The sequence below is a fragment of the Trachemys scripta genome, chromosome 21, assembly GCF_013100865.1.
Source record: "Trachemys scripta elegans isolate TJP31775 chromosome 21, CAS_Tse_1.0, whole genome shotgun sequence".
Classification (NCBI taxonomy): domain Eukaryota; kingdom Metazoa; phylum Chordata; order Testudines; family Emydidae; genus Trachemys; species Trachemys scripta.
Window position 1 is genome coordinate 11,346,545 of NC_048318.1, and position 20,936 is coordinate 11,367,480.

At 42.7% G+C, this 20,936-nt stretch overlaps 1 protein-coding gene across 9 annotated transcripts in view; it reads right to left on the reverse strand.

Annotated features, from left to right (window-relative positions):
* The window catches only part of LOC117868478 (tubulin-specific chaperone cofactor E-like protein), a 103,780-nt gene that overhangs the window by 75,469 nt on the left and 7,375 nt on the right, over positions 1-20,936 (reverse strand). For 8 of the 9 annotated variants that reach the window (XM_034754428.1, XM_034754423.1, XM_034754426.1 and 5 more), the window contains 6 exons: positions 19,959-20,070; positions 14,830-14,979; positions 11,590-11,729; positions 9,094-9,275; positions 7,145-7,401; positions 2,068-2,194 (listed from right to left, as the gene is read on the reverse strand). In XM_034754428.1, coding sequence (XP_034610319.1) covers positions 2,068-2,194; positions 7,145-7,401; positions 9,094-9,275; positions 11,590-11,729; positions 14,830-14,979; positions 19,959-19,962 — 860 coding nt within the window. In that variant the 5' untranslated portion in view covers positions 19,963-20,070. Of the gene's footprint in view, positions 1-2,067; positions 2,195-7,144; positions 7,402-9,093; positions 9,276-11,589; positions 11,730-14,829; positions 14,980-19,958; positions 20,073-20,936 lie in introns of those variants that run through there. The other variant, XM_034754425.1, reaches the window with a different exon arrangement.

The following is a 20,936-nucleotide window of genomic DNA, read 5'->3' on the forward strand; positions in this document are numbered from 1 at the left end:
TCGTTACTTACCTCAAAGATAAGTACGTTCTTACTATACCCATTGTACTGATGGTTAAACTGAGGCATGGAGAACTGAAGTGGCTTACCCAAGCACCATGACTCAGCGGCAGAGCCAGGAATCAAAGTAGCAGCCGTGTTAGTCTGTATCCGCAAAAAGAACAGGAGTACTTGTGGCACCTTAGAGACTAACCAATTTATTACAGAATAAGCTTTCGTGGGCTACAGCCCACTTCTTCAGATGCATAGCGTGGAAGTACGCATACCAACTGTAAGAGGCCAATCAATTGAGATGAGCTATCAGTAGCAGCAGAAGAAAAAGCTTTAGCTCATCTCAATTGATTGGCCTCTTACAATTGGTATACGTACTTCCACCTTTTCATGTTCTCTGTATGTATAAATATCTTCTGTCTGTATGTTCCACTCTATGCATCCGATGAAGTGGGCTGTAGCCCATGAAAGCTTATGCTGAAATAAATTTGTTAGTCTCTAAGGTACCACAAGTACTCCTGTTCTTAGAGCCAGGAATGCAATCCAGGAGTCCTGACTCCCAGGATTAAGCATTAGATTTTCAAAAGTGACTAATGATTTTTGGGTGGCTCACCTGAGACACATGAAAGCAGCCTACCAACCACCCTTTGAAAATAGGGCCCCTTTAAGGCATCTCAAATTGGTCCCCCAAAAGTGTAAGTTACTTCTCAAAATTTAAGCCATTGCCTCCTACATCCTATGGAGAAACAGTTCCTTCAATTAAGGTTCATTTTGTGGTCTAATCAGGATATACATTTCCTTTCAATAAAATAATACAGTATATTAATATGGGTCAGTATTGCAGGTATTAATTCGAGCTGATCAACACTTTTGTGGAAACTTTTTTTTTTTTAAATAATTTTTGCAAAAAAGTTTTATTTTGCTCAAAAATGTTCCATACAATTAAAAAAAAAATCAGTTATTGGAAAATAAATAAATAAATAAATAAATAAATAAAATCACAATTTTCTATTTCCCTTTCCCACCTTTTTCCCCAGTGGGGGGAAGATGAGGAGGTGATTGTCGAAAAACAAAAAATTCCAAAAAATAAAAACCGAACAAAATGAAAACTTTGTTTCCTCCAAAATATTCCATCGATATTTACATAGGGTTTTCCTACCAGCTCTAACAGGTACACAGGAATACGTACTATTCTACAGTACATAATTGCTTTATAGTGTGTAGTATAGCATAGCATATATAATTATTGCACTTAGCTCACTCACACCAAAAGGGGTAGCTACACATTTTAATCCTTTAGGGCACACCCAACCAAGAATCTTACCCAGCTTCCTGAACAGCTACATATCCCACCCACTGGAAACGAGGGACCCCAGAAGGCATAATCCCAGGTCTCATGACCTTGATGCTACCCTTTTATCACATACTAAATGTTCTATTTAAAACACAAGAGATTGGAAATGTGGAAACATTCTCAAAGCAATATTGATTGTACAAATAGAAAAGCAATCCAACAAGTATTTCCCCAATGTCTAACTTGGAAATAGCCAGTGATGCTGATTCTGTACCCATTGAAACAAGTATTTAGAATTTCTAATGGACAAATACGACTATATTATTCAGAGGTTTAAGATCATCCTAAATAGCCCAACTGTTTTGAGGGCCTGCTTCAAGGCCCATTTTAAAGTCAATAGTCTTTGGACCAATACCCATAGTGCCTGACAGACTAATGTCTATGACGGGAGCCTTCTGTTTAGACTGTTTCCACTTCCATGTTCCCTTCTAGTTCTGCAGAAGTTCCAAGTCCTTCTGCAGCTAACATTATATAAGAACGGCCATACTGGGTAAAACCAAAGGTCCATCTAGCCCAGGATCCTGTCCTCCGACAGTGGCCAATGCCAGGTGCCCCAGAGGGAATGAGCAGAACATGTAATCATCAAGTGCATCCATACCACATGAATCTGCAGTGCCCCTAACAGACACTTCATCTCATTTCCCACCCCCCAGAAGTTGATCATCTCAGATCATGTGATTGTGCAGTATGTTTTACTGAGCAGAGCAAACTGAAACACCAGACCTGGCTATTAACAGCTTCCTCCGCTCTTCGGTGGTGTAGGACTGCAGAAGAGGGATTCCTAGCAATCTCACTTCCTCGAGCTTGGGGAAAGAGTTTAGTTTGTCAATGTCTTCCCAGCAATGCAGACCTGCTTTAAGAAATGAGTTGTTTAAACACACAGGGGATATACAATATATCAAAGAATACCAGATATAGCCAAAGGGCACACAAGACAGGTGTAGCCAATTCTTCATTTTATCATCCATTTATCGTTGTGTTATTTAGCATACGAGTTGACCATAATACTATTTCATGGATCTCAACACAGGAGAACGACAATCTAAGTGTGTTTGACAAGTCAGTGCATTTCTGGTGAAATGCTAGAGACTGAATTCCCTTATTCATGCACAGGAAGGAGCAGCATTAGCTCACCCATGCTGTCCTATCAGTCTGGAGGGACAATCTCTGAGAGGGGAATTCAATCTCCATGGCCTATTCAGTCCTTGGCATCTCTGCTGAATGACAATTAGCATAACTTGTTATGGCTGTTTTGATAAAAAGGACTCTGGTTAGTACTGCTGAAGCCAGACTTGTGTCACTTCAGGGACCACCAAGCAGCCATCAAAGGGTAATTTTCAGGGACTACCAAGCTAGGTCTGGATTTGAACTCGTGACCTGCAGGTATCCTATTCCCATGAGCCATCCAGCCTTTTAATGAAAATATTTTCACCCAATTCCAGCTTTCTGCAGATCTGTACTGGTTTCTGAGAATTGAAGCAAAGTTGTGAGGAAAGCTGGGGATCAGGTGACAATCTATTTGATTGTGTGTTCAAGATTAACTCCGATGCTTATCTTTGCTTCCTTTTGCTGTGGCAGAAGATAGAGGCTTACATAGGATACTTCTTACATGCACGGTCTAGCCGTTAAGTCTAATGTACCAAGTATTACACGCTTTTACTAGAAATTGGTAGATATAATAATATCCACTATAATAGATAAAAGGAAATCAGCATCTCTAAAAAATTAAAGGTCTGATTTAAGCAAACCCAAGTCACGTAATCAAGTAAAGGTCAGACGCTTCTGTTGTTCCAGGGACTGCAGCGGTCTCAGAAGGTAAGTGATCATTCAGACCAGAATTGCAATTCCTGTGTGTAGCAGGGCATACTGTAGAGAGATATTTGTCCCCTTCTTCCATGTCAAGTGTAATATCCCGTGCAAGTCAACTTGCGATTAAAATACATTCCCTGGGTAATGAACTCAGCCAGGCATGCTTACCACACGCACTGGGATATAAGTAACATCTTGTGATACTGGCTCAAAACCCTTCCCGCTTCTACCTGTGGATCACTCAGCTGGGTGGGGATAGTAGAGAATGACTGATAGGGGACTAGGTCATATTCATCCTCTAATTAAACTATTGCCAAGAACCTGGCCTTTGCAGGTTAAAATGCTACTGTGCCTGGGAGAAAACTAACAGAGGCAATTAAATTTGAAAAGGGAACAGCTTATTTATACTGCTGGAGGTGTCCACTCTGAGAAGAAAACCTGGTTGAACTCCCATCATCCCACACTGAGATGTTCCATCACAACTCCTGTGAAAACTAATCACCTTCAAATCACTGGAGATCTCTGCTAAACCACAGTAGTCAGCAAGACAAGAAGCAGGTTTAAGCAGGACCAAGTTCTTCAATATTTAATATGCAAAAGCCTCAGTAATATCAACTGACAACAGCTGTTGCAGGGGCAGGAACAGCAGGTATTAGACTGGGACAAGCAGAAACAAGGCTTAACAAAATGACTTAATGTAGGCAGAGGAATGAGTAATAAACCCAGAAGTGTATGGTCTAATGCTTTAATTCACTTACATTAGGGTGTGAATAAGACCACATCACTATCAACTATTCATCCTCCAGAAAACTGAAAGATATGGGATCTTGCAGCAGTGGCCATAATTGTTATTTCACCAGTGAACCGTGGTGACATTCTTTAAAACAGCAATCTCAATTCAACTAACAAATTACCCAAGCTATCCAAAATACAGTGGTGCATTTCATCTATTTGACACCTTTTCACTCCATGTCATGCCTTTATTTAGATCGTTACTTTGGCAAGTCCAGCCGCTGTGGAGAGGATTTAAAATCATCAGTTTTCAAGAACTCTCCATACCCCAAGATCCCCCCGACACGTGTGATTTAATTCACGGTTATGTCCTCATTGGACTTCCTGTTCAACTGGGGGCTCCTCAGATCATCCATGTGCTGCGTAGTATCCAACGGGGTTGAACGCTTGGTTCCACCCGAGCAAAACTGCCTCCCACAGGATGGTCCTCTCAATGACTCAGCATTTTTCAAGTCTGATTTAAAAGGTTTATTTTCCTGTAGTTAGCTGCAGTTTTACTAAATGGTGTACAAAGCTTGGTGCTTACATTGTATAGCATGTTGATACATGGGAAAGGGGTTTTATTAATACTTTAATCCAGGGGTGGCTAACCTGTGGCTCCGGGGCCACATGCGGCTCTTCAGAAGTTAATACGCGGCTCCTTGTACAGGCACCGACTCCAGGGCTGGAGTTACAGGTGCCAACTTTCCGATGTGCCGGGGGGTGCTCGCTGCTCAACCCCTGGCTCTGCCCCCACTCCACCGCTTCCCGCCCTCTCCCCTGAGCCTGCCATGCCTTCACTTTTCCCCCCCCCAGAGCCTTCTGCACGCCACGAAACAGCTGATCGGGAGGTGCAGGGAGGGAGGGGAAGGGGCTGATTAGCGGGACTACTGGTGGGCGGGAGCTGATGGGGGGCTGCTGACGTATTACTGTGGCTCTTTGGCAATCTACTTTGGTAAATTCTGGCCCCTTCTCCGGCTCAGGCTGGCCACCCCTACTTTAATCCCTCTATGGCTCTGTATAATAAACCAACAACTACAATAATGCATTAGGTGAATCTATACTAGAGTCTGTGTATTGACTCTTATAAGTTAGGGAGAGGAAAAGGGCCCATGACTGCTGGTAATTATCAGGCAGCCAAACTGGAACAAAAACTCTCCAGGAAATTCATGGCAGAGTTCTTGAGAATGAGAGGATCAAACAAACACTAGGAAAACAGCTGTAATTGAACAGATTTTTTTTTTTTTACACAGCACTTTATTCCTAGGTTTTCCAAATTCAGCTAATGAAGCATGCACATCTGGGAGATGGAAGTCGAATGTCATTTAGCACCTGTGATCTGTCCCATAGCTACCTATCATTGGGGCTCGGAGGTACAAAGTGTGTTCACTGCTATGCCAGTTGATTCTCCAGCCTCAGCTTTTGGATGAGAAAAGTCTCTGGGGCTTATTTGTAGGGAGGCCTCAGCCAAAGCTTCTGGTGCAGCCTCTTCCATACCCACAGTTAAAAGAATCTAACATCTAAACACAGGGGATGGGTTTTGCTCTACTTGATCCCCTGTGTGTGCTCCAGTAATGCTCATTCAAATGTGTGTGCCTGTAAGTGGACGCTGGGTCTAGAGGTTGATTAAACTGTAACCTACCCTCAGAATGCAAACTGGCTCCTCAGTCACTGACATTCCGAACTACTCTTACTTATTCTTCCTGAAAACATGGTGGCTGGAGAGCACAGAATGCCTGCCAGCCTTTGGAGTACACAGCAAAACTGTATGTTTCATTATGGCTAGCAGTGGTTTGTCCTCATCAGGATGGTAGCTCAACTGATGTGAATCTTGTGCACCTGGGTTTGAATGACAGCAACAGGTCGACACTTTAGTCTGAACCATTGTTTAGAGAACAAGAAAGTGCCAGAAGTGGCAGGAGAAGCTAAAAGAAACAGAAAAGGGTAGGTAGAGGTCTTGTTTATCATCTTCTCCTCACATGTTTCTCAAGTTATCAGAGTGGCATCTGTTTGTGTGTTCTCAGATCAGAACCATTAGGAAATGGGGCTTCGATGTTATTCCTACATCTTAAATCAGGGTCACATGTAGCGAGGAATTCATCGTGATGCCCATCCATCAGTCATTGTCAAGTTGATGCACAACACACTCAGCTATTTAAACGGCAAAAGTTGCATCCTCTTGACAAAAAATACTGCAGGAAGCTCTTTTGTAGGCTCCACCACATTCCCACTTTTGAGATCAAATTCCTCTCTGGACGATGATGAAATCATCTAAGGTCCATCTTCACTGACCGGACGACAGCGTTTAAGACCCATTCTCAAACAGTTATGGCTAGAGATGGGCCATGACCCAAACTAGGGATGTAAAAGGTTAACTGGTAAGAATTAGTCTCACCAGTTAACTGCCTTAACCGTTCAGCGCCAGCCATAGCTGCTGGTGTGGTGCAGCCCCGCTGGAGCTGCCCTAGCCCTGCAAAATTAACCGTTTAAACACATGTTTAATTGTTTAAACAGTTAACTTTTTAAATGGTATTTACTTACCTAATCCAAACCAAGGAAAGAAAAGCGACTTACAATAACCATGGCTGTTCAAGATGCTTTGTCCAGGTGGATCCCATTCCTGATGTGTGCACTGGGAGCGGGATCCACATTTTGGAAAAGTTTAGATCCAGATCTAACTTCCACAGCTTGGACATCTCTCTTGTTATAGAGTAATGGGGTTCTAACGTGGTTTGGGTGTAGAGGGAATATGACTTGTGTTAGACCTTTCTCTAGCCCAGTTAGTGACCTACCACACTAGCCAGACAACTTTTATTACAGTCCTGCTTGGGCTGCACTTCTGAATAACTTTCAGACTTAGTTTAAAAGCTGGGGTAGACAAGACTGAAAATGACTGTAGCCCCTGGCACTAGTATACGCTACCCAGGAGCCTAACAAGGATATTCTACTGTACAAGAATGTGCTTTCTCCACCTTCTCTGATCTGCTTAACACACAAGTAGCCAGCAGGAAGCAATACTGATTGCAGACTGCTCATTCCTAGCAAAGATGTAGGATGTCACTAGCAAAATAACATTCTTCTCCCCACCCTGTTAAAGCACAGGTTTCAATTTGCACCAAAATGAGAATATTCCTCCTCCCTTCTGCCAAAGCAAAGGTTTAGATCAGGCATTATCATTTACACAAGGAATACAAAGAACATGCTGCTTTCAGTACCTCACCTGATCTGTGCAAGCTGACGGATCGCAGGTTAGGGAACAGCCTTGCCAAAGAATCATTTGATTCTTCAATGGTTGTCAGGTGATTGTTGGCCAGGACAAGCGTGTCCAGCGATGGAAACATAATTCCGAGCTTTCGAATTTCAGTCCAGTCTTGAAGATTATTGTCAGTTATGTGGAGTAATTTGAGAGACTGACAGCAAACTGGAGAACAAGACACTGTTTCATAGTCGTTAAGGCACAGGAAGAGCTCCTCCAAGCTGCACACAGAAAGAAATATGCTCTTACTTGAAGGCTTCTTGTTAAATTGTAAACGGTCTTACCTAGAGGCCCCTGTACACACAGTTTTCAAGAATTACTTAAACATGAAAGGCCCCAGCACTCTCTGAAACCTCAGTGTAGATAGGACTTCCTACACCATCTTTCAGCTAGATGACTGTCAAAGCTCTTCAAACTATATTTTGTATATTTTCAGTCAGGCCTCCACTTGCACAAATCTGCACGCTCACAAATGGTGTCTATGTACTTCACTGGTGCCAGTACCCACTAAAAGTTCTGACAACTCCTTGGAATAGTTTCACAAGTAACCTTTAAATAGTTAAAACACGCACAAAAAGAAATTTTCAGAGTTTATACCCAACAAAATCCATTGGCCAAGGCCAACTAATAGGTGTTGCAGGTGAAAACACCACTAGCTAAAGGGCTTGAACAAGCATGCTGGTTTTTAGCAATGTTTGCACCTTGCACCAATTTGGGCATGGATGGGCTCATCACTGCACAAGTGGAGGCTGAAAACCCATTCACTATTTATGGATGTTCCTATCACCAAAGTCATGGAGGTTGTACGAGAGATTTAAAATGAACACCAGGAACATTAAAGATTATTACCACACTATAAACCCCAGCTCCTGGCCAAAAGTCCACTCATGTGACCACTTTTAAGGTGAAAGGTAGAGTGCATTTGTCAGATGACAGCGATGCTAACTAACTGCTTTAAATAAGGCATGACAAAAATTAATAATAATGATGAATCCTTTTAACTGGGAAAAGACTCTGATAAGCAGCCTCGCATCCCAAAAAAGAGGCCAACAAAAAAGAAACAGACTGAAGACATTTAAAATGAAATATTGTACTGAATAAAGAAATGGGAATAAAAATAATGCTCAGTGGGTTTTTTTATTTTAATATTTAACACCTTTCTGTATTAAGACTGGAACTTAGAATTTCACATCTGATTAAATCTTTCTCAGACTACATTGGCAATGGCCGAACATGTCTCTATTAAACAGAATTTATGCTACCATTGTCCCATTTAAGCAGCAATCATTACTATTAGCTATCAGTAGGCTAAATTGGTTCCCTGGGAACAGAGTGGCTGTCTCAATTAAGGGTGTACTAGCTAAGCAGAATACTGTAATAATAGATTTCTTTACAAATTTGCAAGAAGAGGAATCTGGTATCCAATTGAAATGGCAAAGGCATTTCAGGGAGGCGGAATGGCACTGCCAAGGTGGAAACTGGACAGGACCCTGAGATTAACACATGAAAAGTGTGATGAGACCTTTAATGACAACTGACCAGGACCTCAGATTTATGTCCCATCCAAAAGCCATTAGCACGGTGCATTGCCATTCATTCAGTCGTTGCTCAGTGGAAAAGAGAGTGTCACATGCTGAATCATGAAGGCCATAATCCATTAATTCATGCTAGTATTTAGATGTATTCAATGTGTGTATGCACCTATGCAAAGCTCTAGGCAAGTTCAGATCTAGAAATGCAATAAAACATTCAGTTGGCCCAATGGCAAGAGTTAAACCCTTCCAAGTCCCAAAGAAACTAAATCCCCTTCCTCTGCTCAGCCCACTCACCCACACCCAGCAGCCTTTCCTGTTATGAGCTTTGTCTGCATGCAGCGGGCACTCCTCCTTTCACACCATGCGCCTCATGCTTACTCTGGTAATTCCTGCAGTATTGTATGGACTGTTTCCCAGGAAGCTTTGCTGTTGTTTAGCACCAGTTTGCGAACACCAGCGAAAGATCCAGCACACGTTCTCTCTAAAACTGACAAATTCAGAGGGTTGGAACTCAGGTTTAGAAACTCCAAGTGAGGAACATTTGACACAATTTTACTGACCTAGTGGGGGAGAAAAAAAAAACAAAACAAAAAAAGAGAAAGAAGCATATCAGGAGGTAATCAGACCTCATTCAATAATATTCCATCTTGTAGAAAGGGATCCTCCAGCAGGACTGTGAGCCAAAGAAATTATATGGATAAAAAAAATATATAAGGCTTTTAGATAGCTATCTGTAATTCATACTCAAACTATTCACTGATCTCAATTGATTGGCTAATTGCACATTCACCTCAACAGTTCATTTAATTACACTCTGAAGGCAGCTTGATAAGGGAAAGCAGATCCCTTGGGAGAGATCAGAAAGTCCACCTGAATACCAGCCTAAGAAATAGCGAGTCACAGAATCCAGCATCTTAGAAGGCTGGTGGACCCTTTTCTAGGCAGAGAGAAGCAAGAGCATGTCCCTCGAGTGTCTGATTGTTACACAGATCAGTTGCTCAGTTTTTCCACTGTTCCCCACTAAGAAGAGACCACACAATTTTGCCTAAAATAAAAGACTGATAGAATTTCATTGTACATGCGCAATGGATTCCTTATTAGATTCCATTAATCTATGAAAGCACCAGCTTTCTTACGCACGTGGTGCTGGAGTTGAAAGGTTATGAATTCAATCCAAACATACATGTAACAGTGCTTGGGGCTAGCTATTCTATTGGCATGTATCAGGTGCGTATGTGCGTAGCTTGGAATTAGGGTGAAGGATTAGAAAAAGGGGACAGCCAGGATATATGTATCAAGGATGCAGAATAGATTAAGGGGCATGTGATTGGGTGTGAAGAAGCGGGTGATGAAAATGACTTGGGCGAACTGTAGCAGAGAACCAGGCTGTATAAATGGGAAGACACAGGTATAGGGAGCACCATCTGGGGGTGGTAGTGAATGGATGTACCTGCCTTTCAACTGATTAAGGCCGCTAGAACGTGTTTCACAACTAAAATGAGCACAACCACAAATAAGCACTAAAACAGACCAGATGGATAGAAACTAAGTTACCAACTGGTGGACTTTCAGAGGCCAACATAAAAATGAGCTGCTGGTGCTCTCACTCCTGTTCCTAGTGACCATGTGCCACCACTACAAGATCATCATCACAGCTAGCACAAATGGACTCTTAAGTTGGCAGTCGCCATAGAATCTGAACAAGCCCCTTGGAAACGGAACTCCTATCCTAACCCACAGGAAGGGCCCCTCCAGGGAAGTGCTGAGCAAAAAGCAGCATGGGAAAGCTGATGCTGTCCCTGGCCTAACAGATCTGTTCTGTGATCAGAAGACTTACATCAATACTAGATCCACTTCTTGTTTAGTGATTAGTAAATAATTGAAAATTTTTTAAAAATAAGGTTAGGTCACAGTTCATCTTTTTTCATGTCAATTTCCAGTAATTAACAGTGGGATAAAAGCAGAGCATGAGCAGGGGAAGACACAAGATAGTTTAATGTACTCTAATTATTCTACTACTACTACTATATTGCATTTATATAGTGCATTTCATCCAAGCACCTCAAAGCCCTTTACCAGCATTAATTAATTAAACTTCACAAGTCGCCTGTGAGGTAGACGAGCATTATTAATCCTGTTTTGAAGAGGAGACATCTGAAGCACAGAGAGGATTTCTAACTTTCCCAAATCATACAGAATCAGTGGCAGAACTGGGAATAGGACTCAGGAGTCTCAGCTGCCAGTCCTCTGCTCAAACTCTTTTGATTGCACTCCTTCTGTTAATGATCTATATTGCTCATTAACCTCTTGGTGCATGGAATGATCATTCCAATGCTTTGCACTGAAGGAAAGTATACTTTTCACCTGCAAGATGAGTTCAGAAATTACTAAGGAAAGTGAGTTAAATGCCTGAGGTTTGGTCTATGCTATTAAGTCAGGTTGATTTAACTACATCACTCAGGGCTACGGAAAAACGTCATGCCCTGTGGGATGTAATTATGCTGACCTAAGCCCCAGTATAGACACCATAGGCCGATGGAAGAATTTTTCTGTTAACCTAGCTACTGCCTCTCAGAGAGGTGGATTTACTATATCGACAGAAGAACCCCTCCTATTGCTGTAGTATGTGTCTACTGCTGTGCCACTGTAGCGTTTTCAACCTAGACGTACCCTGAATGTAGCACAGCGATCAAGTTTATTGACTTTGACAGCTACAGAGCAATAAACATGATCTTCAAATGTGAACTACACCACTCTAAAATGGACACATTTAACTACTTTGAAATGACTGAGATCTCAGATCTAGCACTATAAATACAGTGATAGCAGCAGTTATTGCTGCTATTTAGCAAGGCACAGGCGTAATCGCTTTACCTCATGCCAGCTGTCAAGTTTGTTGTCAGAGAGATCCAGCTCAGACACATGAGCACAGAAGGCAGCAATTTCATTCTCCTCCCCTGCGCAGGTTATTCCACAGCTGTTCAACACCAACACACTTGGAAGGTTGAGGCGATCTGAAATGGGGGAGGAACAAGATGCCTTCCCGTCAGCCTCGTATTTTCCCAGCTATAGAAGATCATCCCTTAGTCTCAAAGAACACACACAAGCATGAAATCCAGCAAAAGGAAGGGATTAATCAATCATTTAGTCGTTGTATACTGATTTACATTTGCCAAGCAAGTCAGATTAAAATCAAACATTTTAAAACAGATAACTAAATGTGCAGTAATTTCACTATTTATGCTGTTTGCATTTTCTCTCGCCTATCTCAATGAAAACACAGTGGTCAATTCCATTTTAGTTTATAGTCAGTTTCTAATCAATTTTACTTTTAGCACAAGGCTGCAAAATGTCAGTGGCAAATATGGCAAAAGAAGGTTTCCTTAAAAACTGCCTCCACTGAATTTTTTACAAAAAAAAATCAATAATATTGCTCTTAGGTTTTGTAAAAGCTTGGTTGTTGTATAACATTACAAAATTAAACCTGGGCTTAAATTTGACCTGAGAGAGAGTCCTTTTGCTTAATAGAACTTCACTGTGACGCAGCTATTATGCCTATTTTATCAACAGACATAAAAAAAGTTCACAGCCTCATTTTCCTAGGTGATGAGTACCCAAACATCCTATTGCAGTTCATTGTAATTGTAGGTTCCTAGCACTTCAGAAAAATTGGGCCATGAGTGACTTGCCCTAAGACACAAAGATCAGAAGCAGAGCCAGAAATAGAAACTGACTTCCAGTTCTGTATTGTGACTACTACATTATGCTGCCTCTCCTGGTGGAATTTCCACTGCCAAGAATTCTCTCTAAAAATGTTTGGTTTATAATAATAAGCTATTTCTACAGGGAAATTCAGCATGTGGATGAAATATACCATATCTTACAAGTGTCAAACGCAATGTACTTTTTTTCTTACCCACTCTGATAAAGCACTTTTATTTTGTGCGTATGATCAGTAGATCTCAGAGATTACCTTCATAAAAATCTCTTTCCCCTACCCCCTTCTCCCTCCTGGTATTTGACAGTTATTGGACAAGAGAAGAACAAGAGGAGAAAAGAAGAGTAGGGGATTATTGGAAGGCAATTTGAAGTTACCTAGCTCATTGATGGAAAGTTATATTAAATTATACTGCTGTAATTATGGTATTATTTGTAATTTATTTTTAAGTTATGTCAGGGGTGCCTAGAACATATGGACAGGGACCCTCTTGTTAGCTTCTGTAGCTATCTATAATATAAATAAAAGAGGGCACACTGAAAATTAGGTGATTCTCTACTGAGGTTAACTTTGAGTGACATATGGTACATTCTGTCCTTGACTGAATGCTCTCACTTTTGTTCTCTTCTGTCAAATCCACTTATTGTCATTTTCGCCCAGTGAATTTCCTCTTTTTCCCCCCTTTGGGGCTGCTTATGATACAAACCAACCTGATGGGAATTTAAACTATAGTCTCAACTAGAGATAGGCAAGAGGCTGACAAATAAGCGGTGGCTCTGGTTTGCTAAATCCCAAACCATAAGTTGTTTGAATAAAAAGTGAACCAAATCCAAATCTCTCAGAGTGTGGGGAAAGATTAGATAAAAGGTGACAAAGTTGACCCAGTTCTAGCTAAAGACTTTGGATATAGGGATTTTTATCTTATGGATCCTGGGAGGGGTGTGTGTGTGTGTGTGTGTGGGGGTAATAGAATGCCTATACCAGAGGACATGCATCTCTGGATCGGCCCCAAGGCAGTTAGGATATTGAGCAAGGAGAAAGGGGCATTTTTTGAGGGTGTTGGTGCAATGTCTCTTAGTAGACCTAGTGTTTGCATCCAACAGGCATCCCAAAGTAAATAGGAAAGCAACCTCACATGGCATAAAAGACTGAAGTCATTGTGATCCTGCTTGACCAAGGGCCCAAACCTGTGATGTGCTAAACCCCCTTAACTGCTATAGACTTCAAATCAGCGCTGAAGGCACTCGGCATGTTACTGGATTGGGCCCAGAAAATACAGAACAGCTGTGCTGGGCGGAATCCAGAGTAATTTAAAATGTTTAAGACACCTGTGCCAAATACACATTGCTGCAGCCACTGAAGAATGACTGAAATAGGGACAAGCTGGGCAGAGTTTTCCTCCCTGGATCTCAGCGCTGTACAGGGCTTTACTTTATTGGCAGGAGAACCTTGGGGCACGATTCTTTCCAACTGGCAGTAGAGTGGGGTGGGGAAGAGTCAAACTCATTTTTCAGCAACTATCCCCCTGCCAGTAATTAGGAGCTTTAATTAACCTCTGGGCAATTGAAATGAGCAGGAATTCGCATTTCACAGATGAGGAAATGGAGGTGAAGTAATATTCCCAAAGCCAGAGAGGGTGGGCAGGGCTGGGACTACATCTCAAGAGTTCTTGGCTCCCAGGTTCATGCCTAGAAACCTGCCCCAGCACCTTTGATCCAATCCTGGTGGCCTGTTCAATTTCAAGTTGCTGCTGTGGACAATGCCAGGCCAGCAGCGTGGGTCTATACGGTGCCCCAATCCTACCCAGAGACTATGGGCCCTACTGCAGTATACAACACTTGACCAGAGCTCAGAGACCCGAGAAGCGATATAATAGTGATACAAGCCATACAGCAACACAAGTGTGATTATTTGGTTTGGTAATTCAGTAGGATTTTTTCCTCCTGGATGAGTAAAAGCTTGGTTCTCAACCAGGAGTCTGGGGCGCCCTGGGGGGGGCCGCAAGCAGGTTTCTGGGGGGGTCCGCCAAGCATGGCCAGCGTTAGACTCGCTAGAGCTCAGGGCAGGAAGCTGAAGCCCTGCCACGCGGGACTGCAGCCCGGGGCACCGAGCCCCTGGCACTGAAGACAAAGCCTGAGCAACTTAGCTTTGCGACGCCCCCTTTGGTGTGGGGCCCCAGGCAACTGCCCTGCTTGCGTCTCCCTAATGCTGGCCTGGCTTTTATATACAGAAGAGCCATTGTCATGGTACAGCTGTGCCGGGGAGTTTTTATAGCATGTGGTATGGTGGGGGGGGGGGGGGGGTTCAGAAAGAAAAAGGTCGAGAACCCCTGAGCTATGGGATGAAATGATCCTGCCCTCAAGCCCCTGTACGCACAGATCCAGTAGGAACCCTACCTTTCATAGGTGATCCCTGTGGCGTTGCTGGGACATGCACCCCCATTCCAGGACCTCGACGATATGGGAAGTTCTCGGGGCTGTATTTCTCACAAAGAACTTGCATGAAACTCCTTCCGCTGGGCTGGTCCATGTTCCCTTCTTGGAATTCTACAGTTAACGCAGAAAACAACAGATAATATACACAATCCACTGCTAATCAGCTCATCTCCAGAAGGCAGCAGTGAATCTTATGCTACACTTCCTTAAGTAACGGACAATTTTTTAAAAAGCTAAGGACAGCTTGGCTGTAAACAGAGTATACCACCATATATTTTACTGTTCCAAGCACAAGCACCCTGAAATACTACCAGGCACTTCCTCAAGACAGGGACCCACAGCAGAAAAGGGCTGCTAACTGATCTTATCAGTAACCGTGAACACTTCCTAGATTCCCTGGATCAACAGGTTTGAATCCTGACAGAGTCAACTCAGACCTTCATCGCTTCAAAGGGGATAACACCGACTTCCATGAAGTTTACTGTGCAGGGATGTTTTAAACAAGACCATAAAAATTAAAATCCTGCCTGCTCTGTATGGACATTTACGATCCCATGGAACTTAATTTAAAGCTCTGTCTCGGGGTCATTGACTAAAATCCCCAACCCCAAAGTTATGCAGCATGCTGTCTGCCTGGCTGACATGCTCCACCCCAGAAGTGGCTGCATTTCAGTGATGCCACATGCATACAGTTCTTAAAATACATTGGGACATGTCAGAATGAATGGCGCTATGTAAATATTATAATAATTAGTCCGCATAAGATAGTTATTACACACCCAGAGAAACAACACATAGCTATTATTTAAGCCCACAAAACACAGTAGTTAGAATTCCAAAGAGATTAATACAAGCATGCCCATGACAAAACATAACTCTTTTTCCCCCACAAGGATTGCAGAGTACTTCACAAACATTAATGAATCCTCATAATGCTCTTGTAAGGCAGGTAAGTTTTATCTCCATTTTACAGATGGGGAAGCTAAGGCAGAGAGGTGTGTGACTTGCTCACAGTCACAGGACTCTGGCATAGCTTAGACCAGAACCATAGGGTACAGGCTCTAACTCAAACTATTTATTTTAGGTATGCCTAGGGCACCCATCATCATAGACAACAGTGCCTCATTCACAGTAAGTTTTAACGTGAAAAAGAACATCAGCCTTTTTTAGCTGACCATTTCCAAAGGTGTTAAACTGAGACTGCTACCCAGGCATGAAGAAAGGATGGAAAGATACAGGCTTTCGATTAGGATGTTAAAACTGTGCCATGAATCAATAGCACAAACACATGAAGAAATTGCTCGGCCAGCCATAAAAAAAAAAAAATCTCGCTAGTTCAATTTTGCAACTCCCTAATGTATATCAAAGATGCATGTCACTTGGACATTTATGCACCACATGAAGAAAGGTAACATGGAAATTACAAAGCAGAGGCTCTTTATATGCCAAATCAAAGGGCTTTGTGTATTGTGGTTTGCTGACCTTTACAGAATAGTATCAAATGTCGGCTGGCAGTTACACAGTGCCTAGATACTATGGTGACTGGCATTCTACAAGTACCCCAGATAGAAGTTAGCTCATCTGTCCTAATTTCTTACCCAGGGCTCTGAACATTTCATAATATTTATGATAAAAAGAAATTGTGTTTCATTAAGTCAAGGGAACTGCACAGCACAAGGGCTTAATACAGCCTCCGCATCCTAAAATGTAGCCTGCAAGGCATCTTGGATGAGGAGAAATCCAGAAAGACTAGTGATTTTAACAGCCCAGGGCACAGGACTACAGTGACTTAGCGCTTTGAAGATGTTGAACAATACAGAAGTGCTAAGGATTATTTTCCTCTCTGAAGTCTCTGAGGACATCCTGTTTGTTTCAGGACTTTGTCTTTTTAAAAGAAACACTGCCATCTCATCCTTTCAAAGAGTCTGCAAATGCTTCTCGTAACTGCATGCAAGGTGAGGAAAAAACTGAGCAACGGCAAGTTTTCATTGTGGCTAAACTTAACCAAAAAACAAGTAACCAGCTGTTTTGATTGCTAAACAAGGCAAATCAAACAAAGAATATTGCACTGCCTAAAGTCAACTTGATGAACCACATCAAGACACTGGTCTAGCATTTAGAGCACTGGACAGGAACTCAGGAGATCTGGGTTCTATTCCTGGCTCGGCCTCTCGAAGAACTTGGGCAAGTCACGTCACTGTCCCGTGCCTCAGTTTCCCTAATTGTCAAAAAATGGAGAAATGATACTGAGCTCCATTTTAAAGCAATTTGAGATCTATTAATGAAAAACAATAAGGACTAGGTATTATTATGATGTTTTCAGGACCAGGGCTATAAAGTTCCCCCCCAAAAGAAATCCTATCATACAAAAGCTGCCTAAAATTATTTTCCTAAATTCCCTGAAATGCAGTCGAACAAACATAAATGAGGTCAAAATTGGGCCACTGGTGTCTGAGTTTTCCAAGTAAGGTATAAATAATTAACTATTTTCTATTACCGACAGAAAGGTCAACTCAGGCTTGTACATCTCTCTTCATCAATCTGGCAGCTCCAAGAATCTGCCTTCCCCCTACCTAACCAGAAGACTGTGTCTATGTCCCATCCCCACTGCAATTAACTCTTCCTTAGATCCACTATAGGTGGAGATGAATGGCAGATTATGAAAGGAAAAGGAAAACATCTGCTCCATAGATTTCCCCTCTGCTGTGAATGATCTGCTTGGAGACCATGACTTTGCTTTTCCTTGGATGATTAATCTCTGGTCACAAATTGTTAGAGTACCTCTATCAGAAAGGAATTAAATATCAAACAGTGAGACGACCCAAACCTACCACTACCATTGTATACAAGACAAGTTATGCTCGGTAGGGATTCAGAAGCCTTGTGCTACAGAATCATAGAACTGGAAGGGACCTCGAGAGGTCATCTAGTCCAGTCCCCTACACTCAAGGTAGGACTAAGTATTATCTAGACCAGGGGTCGGCAACGTTTGGCACGCGGCTCGCCAGGGAAAGCACCCTGGCGGGCCGGGCCAGTTTATTTAGCTGCTGACACGGCAGGTTTGACCGATCGCGGCCCCCACTCGCCACGGTTCGCCGTCCCGGGCCAATGGGGGCGGCGAGAAGTGGCGCGGGCGAGGGATGTGAACCGTGGCCAGTGGGGGCCGCGATCGGCCAAACCTGCCGCGTCAGCACATAAATAAACTGGCCCGGCCTGCCAGCATGCTTTCCCTGGCGAGCCGCATGCCAAACGTTGCCGAACCCGATCTAGACCATCCTTAACAGGCGTTTGTCCAATCTGCTCTTAAAAATCGCCAATGATGGAGATTCCACCACTTCCCTAGGCAATTTATTCCAGTGCTTAACCACTCTGACAGTTTAGAAGTTTTTCCTAATGTCCAACCTAAACCATCCTTGCTGCAATTTAAGCCCATTGCTTCTTGTCCTATCCTCAGAGGTTAAGAAGAACAATTTTTCTCCCTCCTCCTTGTAACAACCTTTTATGTACTTGAAAACTGTTCTATCCCCTCTCAGTCTTCTCTTCTCCAGACTAAACAACCCAATTTTTTCAATCTTCCCTCATAGGCCATGTTTTCTAGACCTTTAATCATTTTTGTTGCTCTTCTCTGGACTTTCCCCAATTTGTTCACATCTTTCCTGAAACATGGTGCCCAGAATTGGACACAATACTCCAGTTGAGGCCTAATCAGAGCGGAATAGAGCAGAAGAATTACTTCTCGTGTCTTGCTTACAATACTCCTACTAATACATCCCAGAATGAGGTTTGCTTTTTTTGTAACAGCATTACACTGTTGACTCATATTTAGCTTGTGATCCACTATGACCCCCAGATCCCTTTCCGCAGTACTCCTTCCTAGGCAGTCATTTCCCATTTTGTATGTGTGCAACTGATTGTTCCTTCCTAAGTGGAGTACTTTGCATTTGTCCTTACTGAATTTCATCCTATTTACTTCAAACCATTTCTCCAGTTTGTCCAGATCATTTTGAAGTTTAATCCTATCTTCCAAATCATTTGCAACCCCTCACAGCTTGGTATCATCCACAAACTTTATAAGTGTACACTCTATGCTGGGGTGGGCAAACTTTTTGGCCTGAGGGCCACATCGTGGTTCCAAAACTGTATGGAGGACCGGGTAGGGAAGGCTGTGTCTCCACAAACAGCCTGGCCCCGCCCCCCTCATCCCTGACTGCCCCCCTCTGAACCTCCGACCCATCCAACCCCCCCTGCTCCTTGTCCCCTGACCGCCCCCTCCCGGAACCCCCTGTCCCTAACCGCCCCCCCTTGGGGGACACACCCCCATCCATCCTCCCCACCCCCGCTCCCTGTCCCCTGACTGCCCCAACCCCTATCCACACCCCCGCCAGGGGTGGGGCTGGGAGCTAGCCTCCCTGGCCAGGAGCTCAAGGGCCAGACAGGATGATCCCACGGGCTGTGGCCCGCGGGCCATAGTTTGCCTACCTCTGCTCTATGCCATTATCTAAACCATTGATGAAGATACTGAACAGAACCGGACTCAGAACCGATCCCTGCAGGACCCCACTCGTTATGCCTTTCCAGCAGGACTATGAACCACTGATAACTACTCTCTGGGAATGATTTTCGTACATAGTACAACACAACATATAATGGGAATAAAAGTATCTTTTGCTGAAATTCCATTTGTGGGGACATTAAAGCCCCCATGGCATTTGTGTAAGAGTTTGCCACTTTGTCCTCCTCCACTTTTTCTTTTTAAGTACTCTCGCCACATGAGGCTGATCACCCATTTGGCGCACACTCCTTCCCCCGAGGCAGCTTCATCTGAGTGGTACAATGTGTAGTGTTTGTGAATGGCAACACTCAAGGAAGGGTCCCTCTCTCTCAAAAAATACATTTCATGTTGAAATGCACAATATGCTGCAGGGATGATACATGCTAACAATCAAGGCTTTGGGCTGAAATGCCCTGATCTTAACATACACTTGTAGCTCACTCAGAAGAGACAGATATTTGCTTCCAAACATGCATTCAGACCTTCTGGGTTGGACCTTTTAAAATTCTAAGTTTTTAAACAAAAGAAATTCACTCACCCATAAAGCGCTCTCTCCTTTACTTTGCTTTTTAGTCAACTCCACCGCTGTTCATGCACTGAGCTAACATCGATTGGTAAATTCCACATGAGAAAGTCACCTCAATACAACACTAGAAAAGAAAACATCAGAAATATTTCACACACATTTCATACTGAATTTTTTGCTTAGTAAACCAATTTTGTCTCCAGAGGACAGCAAGCTTAGGGTCTGAGTAACTTTCCCAATTCAAAATGCATCTTTCCCAATTCCAATCCCAATTCCATTCGATTCCATTCCTTAACAGTTAACACTAGTCATAATCATTCTAGATGCATTTTCCAAAGCTGCACCACTGTTCTACCATGCAAGTATGCATCGATATGGCAAAATAGTCAGGGTTAATAATAAAGGGTTCACAGAAAATGCAAGGACAACATATGATCTTTTCAAAGCATGTCTCACACATACAATGGCATGACATGATAATTTGCACTGTGAGCATTTTTACACAGATGATTAAAAGGACATCTAGTTTTAGATCCAAAATTCAGATTTTGTTTTTTAAGTGTTAATGTGGAAATAACTACAAAACCTACTCTGAAAAGGTACCCATGATATTTTAAAAATGTCAATGAAAAGTGTTTTTCTGGATTTAAACCTTCCTCTAAAGCAGAGATCGGCAACCTTTCAGAAGTAGTGTGCTGAGACTTCATTTATTCACTCTAATTTAAGGTTTCGCATGTCAGTAATACATTTTTAAAAGGTCTTTTTCTATAAGTCTATAATATGTAACTAAACTATTGTTGTATATAAAGTAAATAAGGTTTTTAAAATGTTTAAGAAGCTTCATTTAAAATTAAATTAAAATGCAGAGCCCCCCAAACCAGTGGCCTGGACCCAGGCACTGAGAGTGCCACTGAAAATCAGCTCCCATGTCGCCTTTAGCACGCGTGCCCTAGGTTGCCTACCCCTGCTCTAAAGTGTTGTGAACTCAAC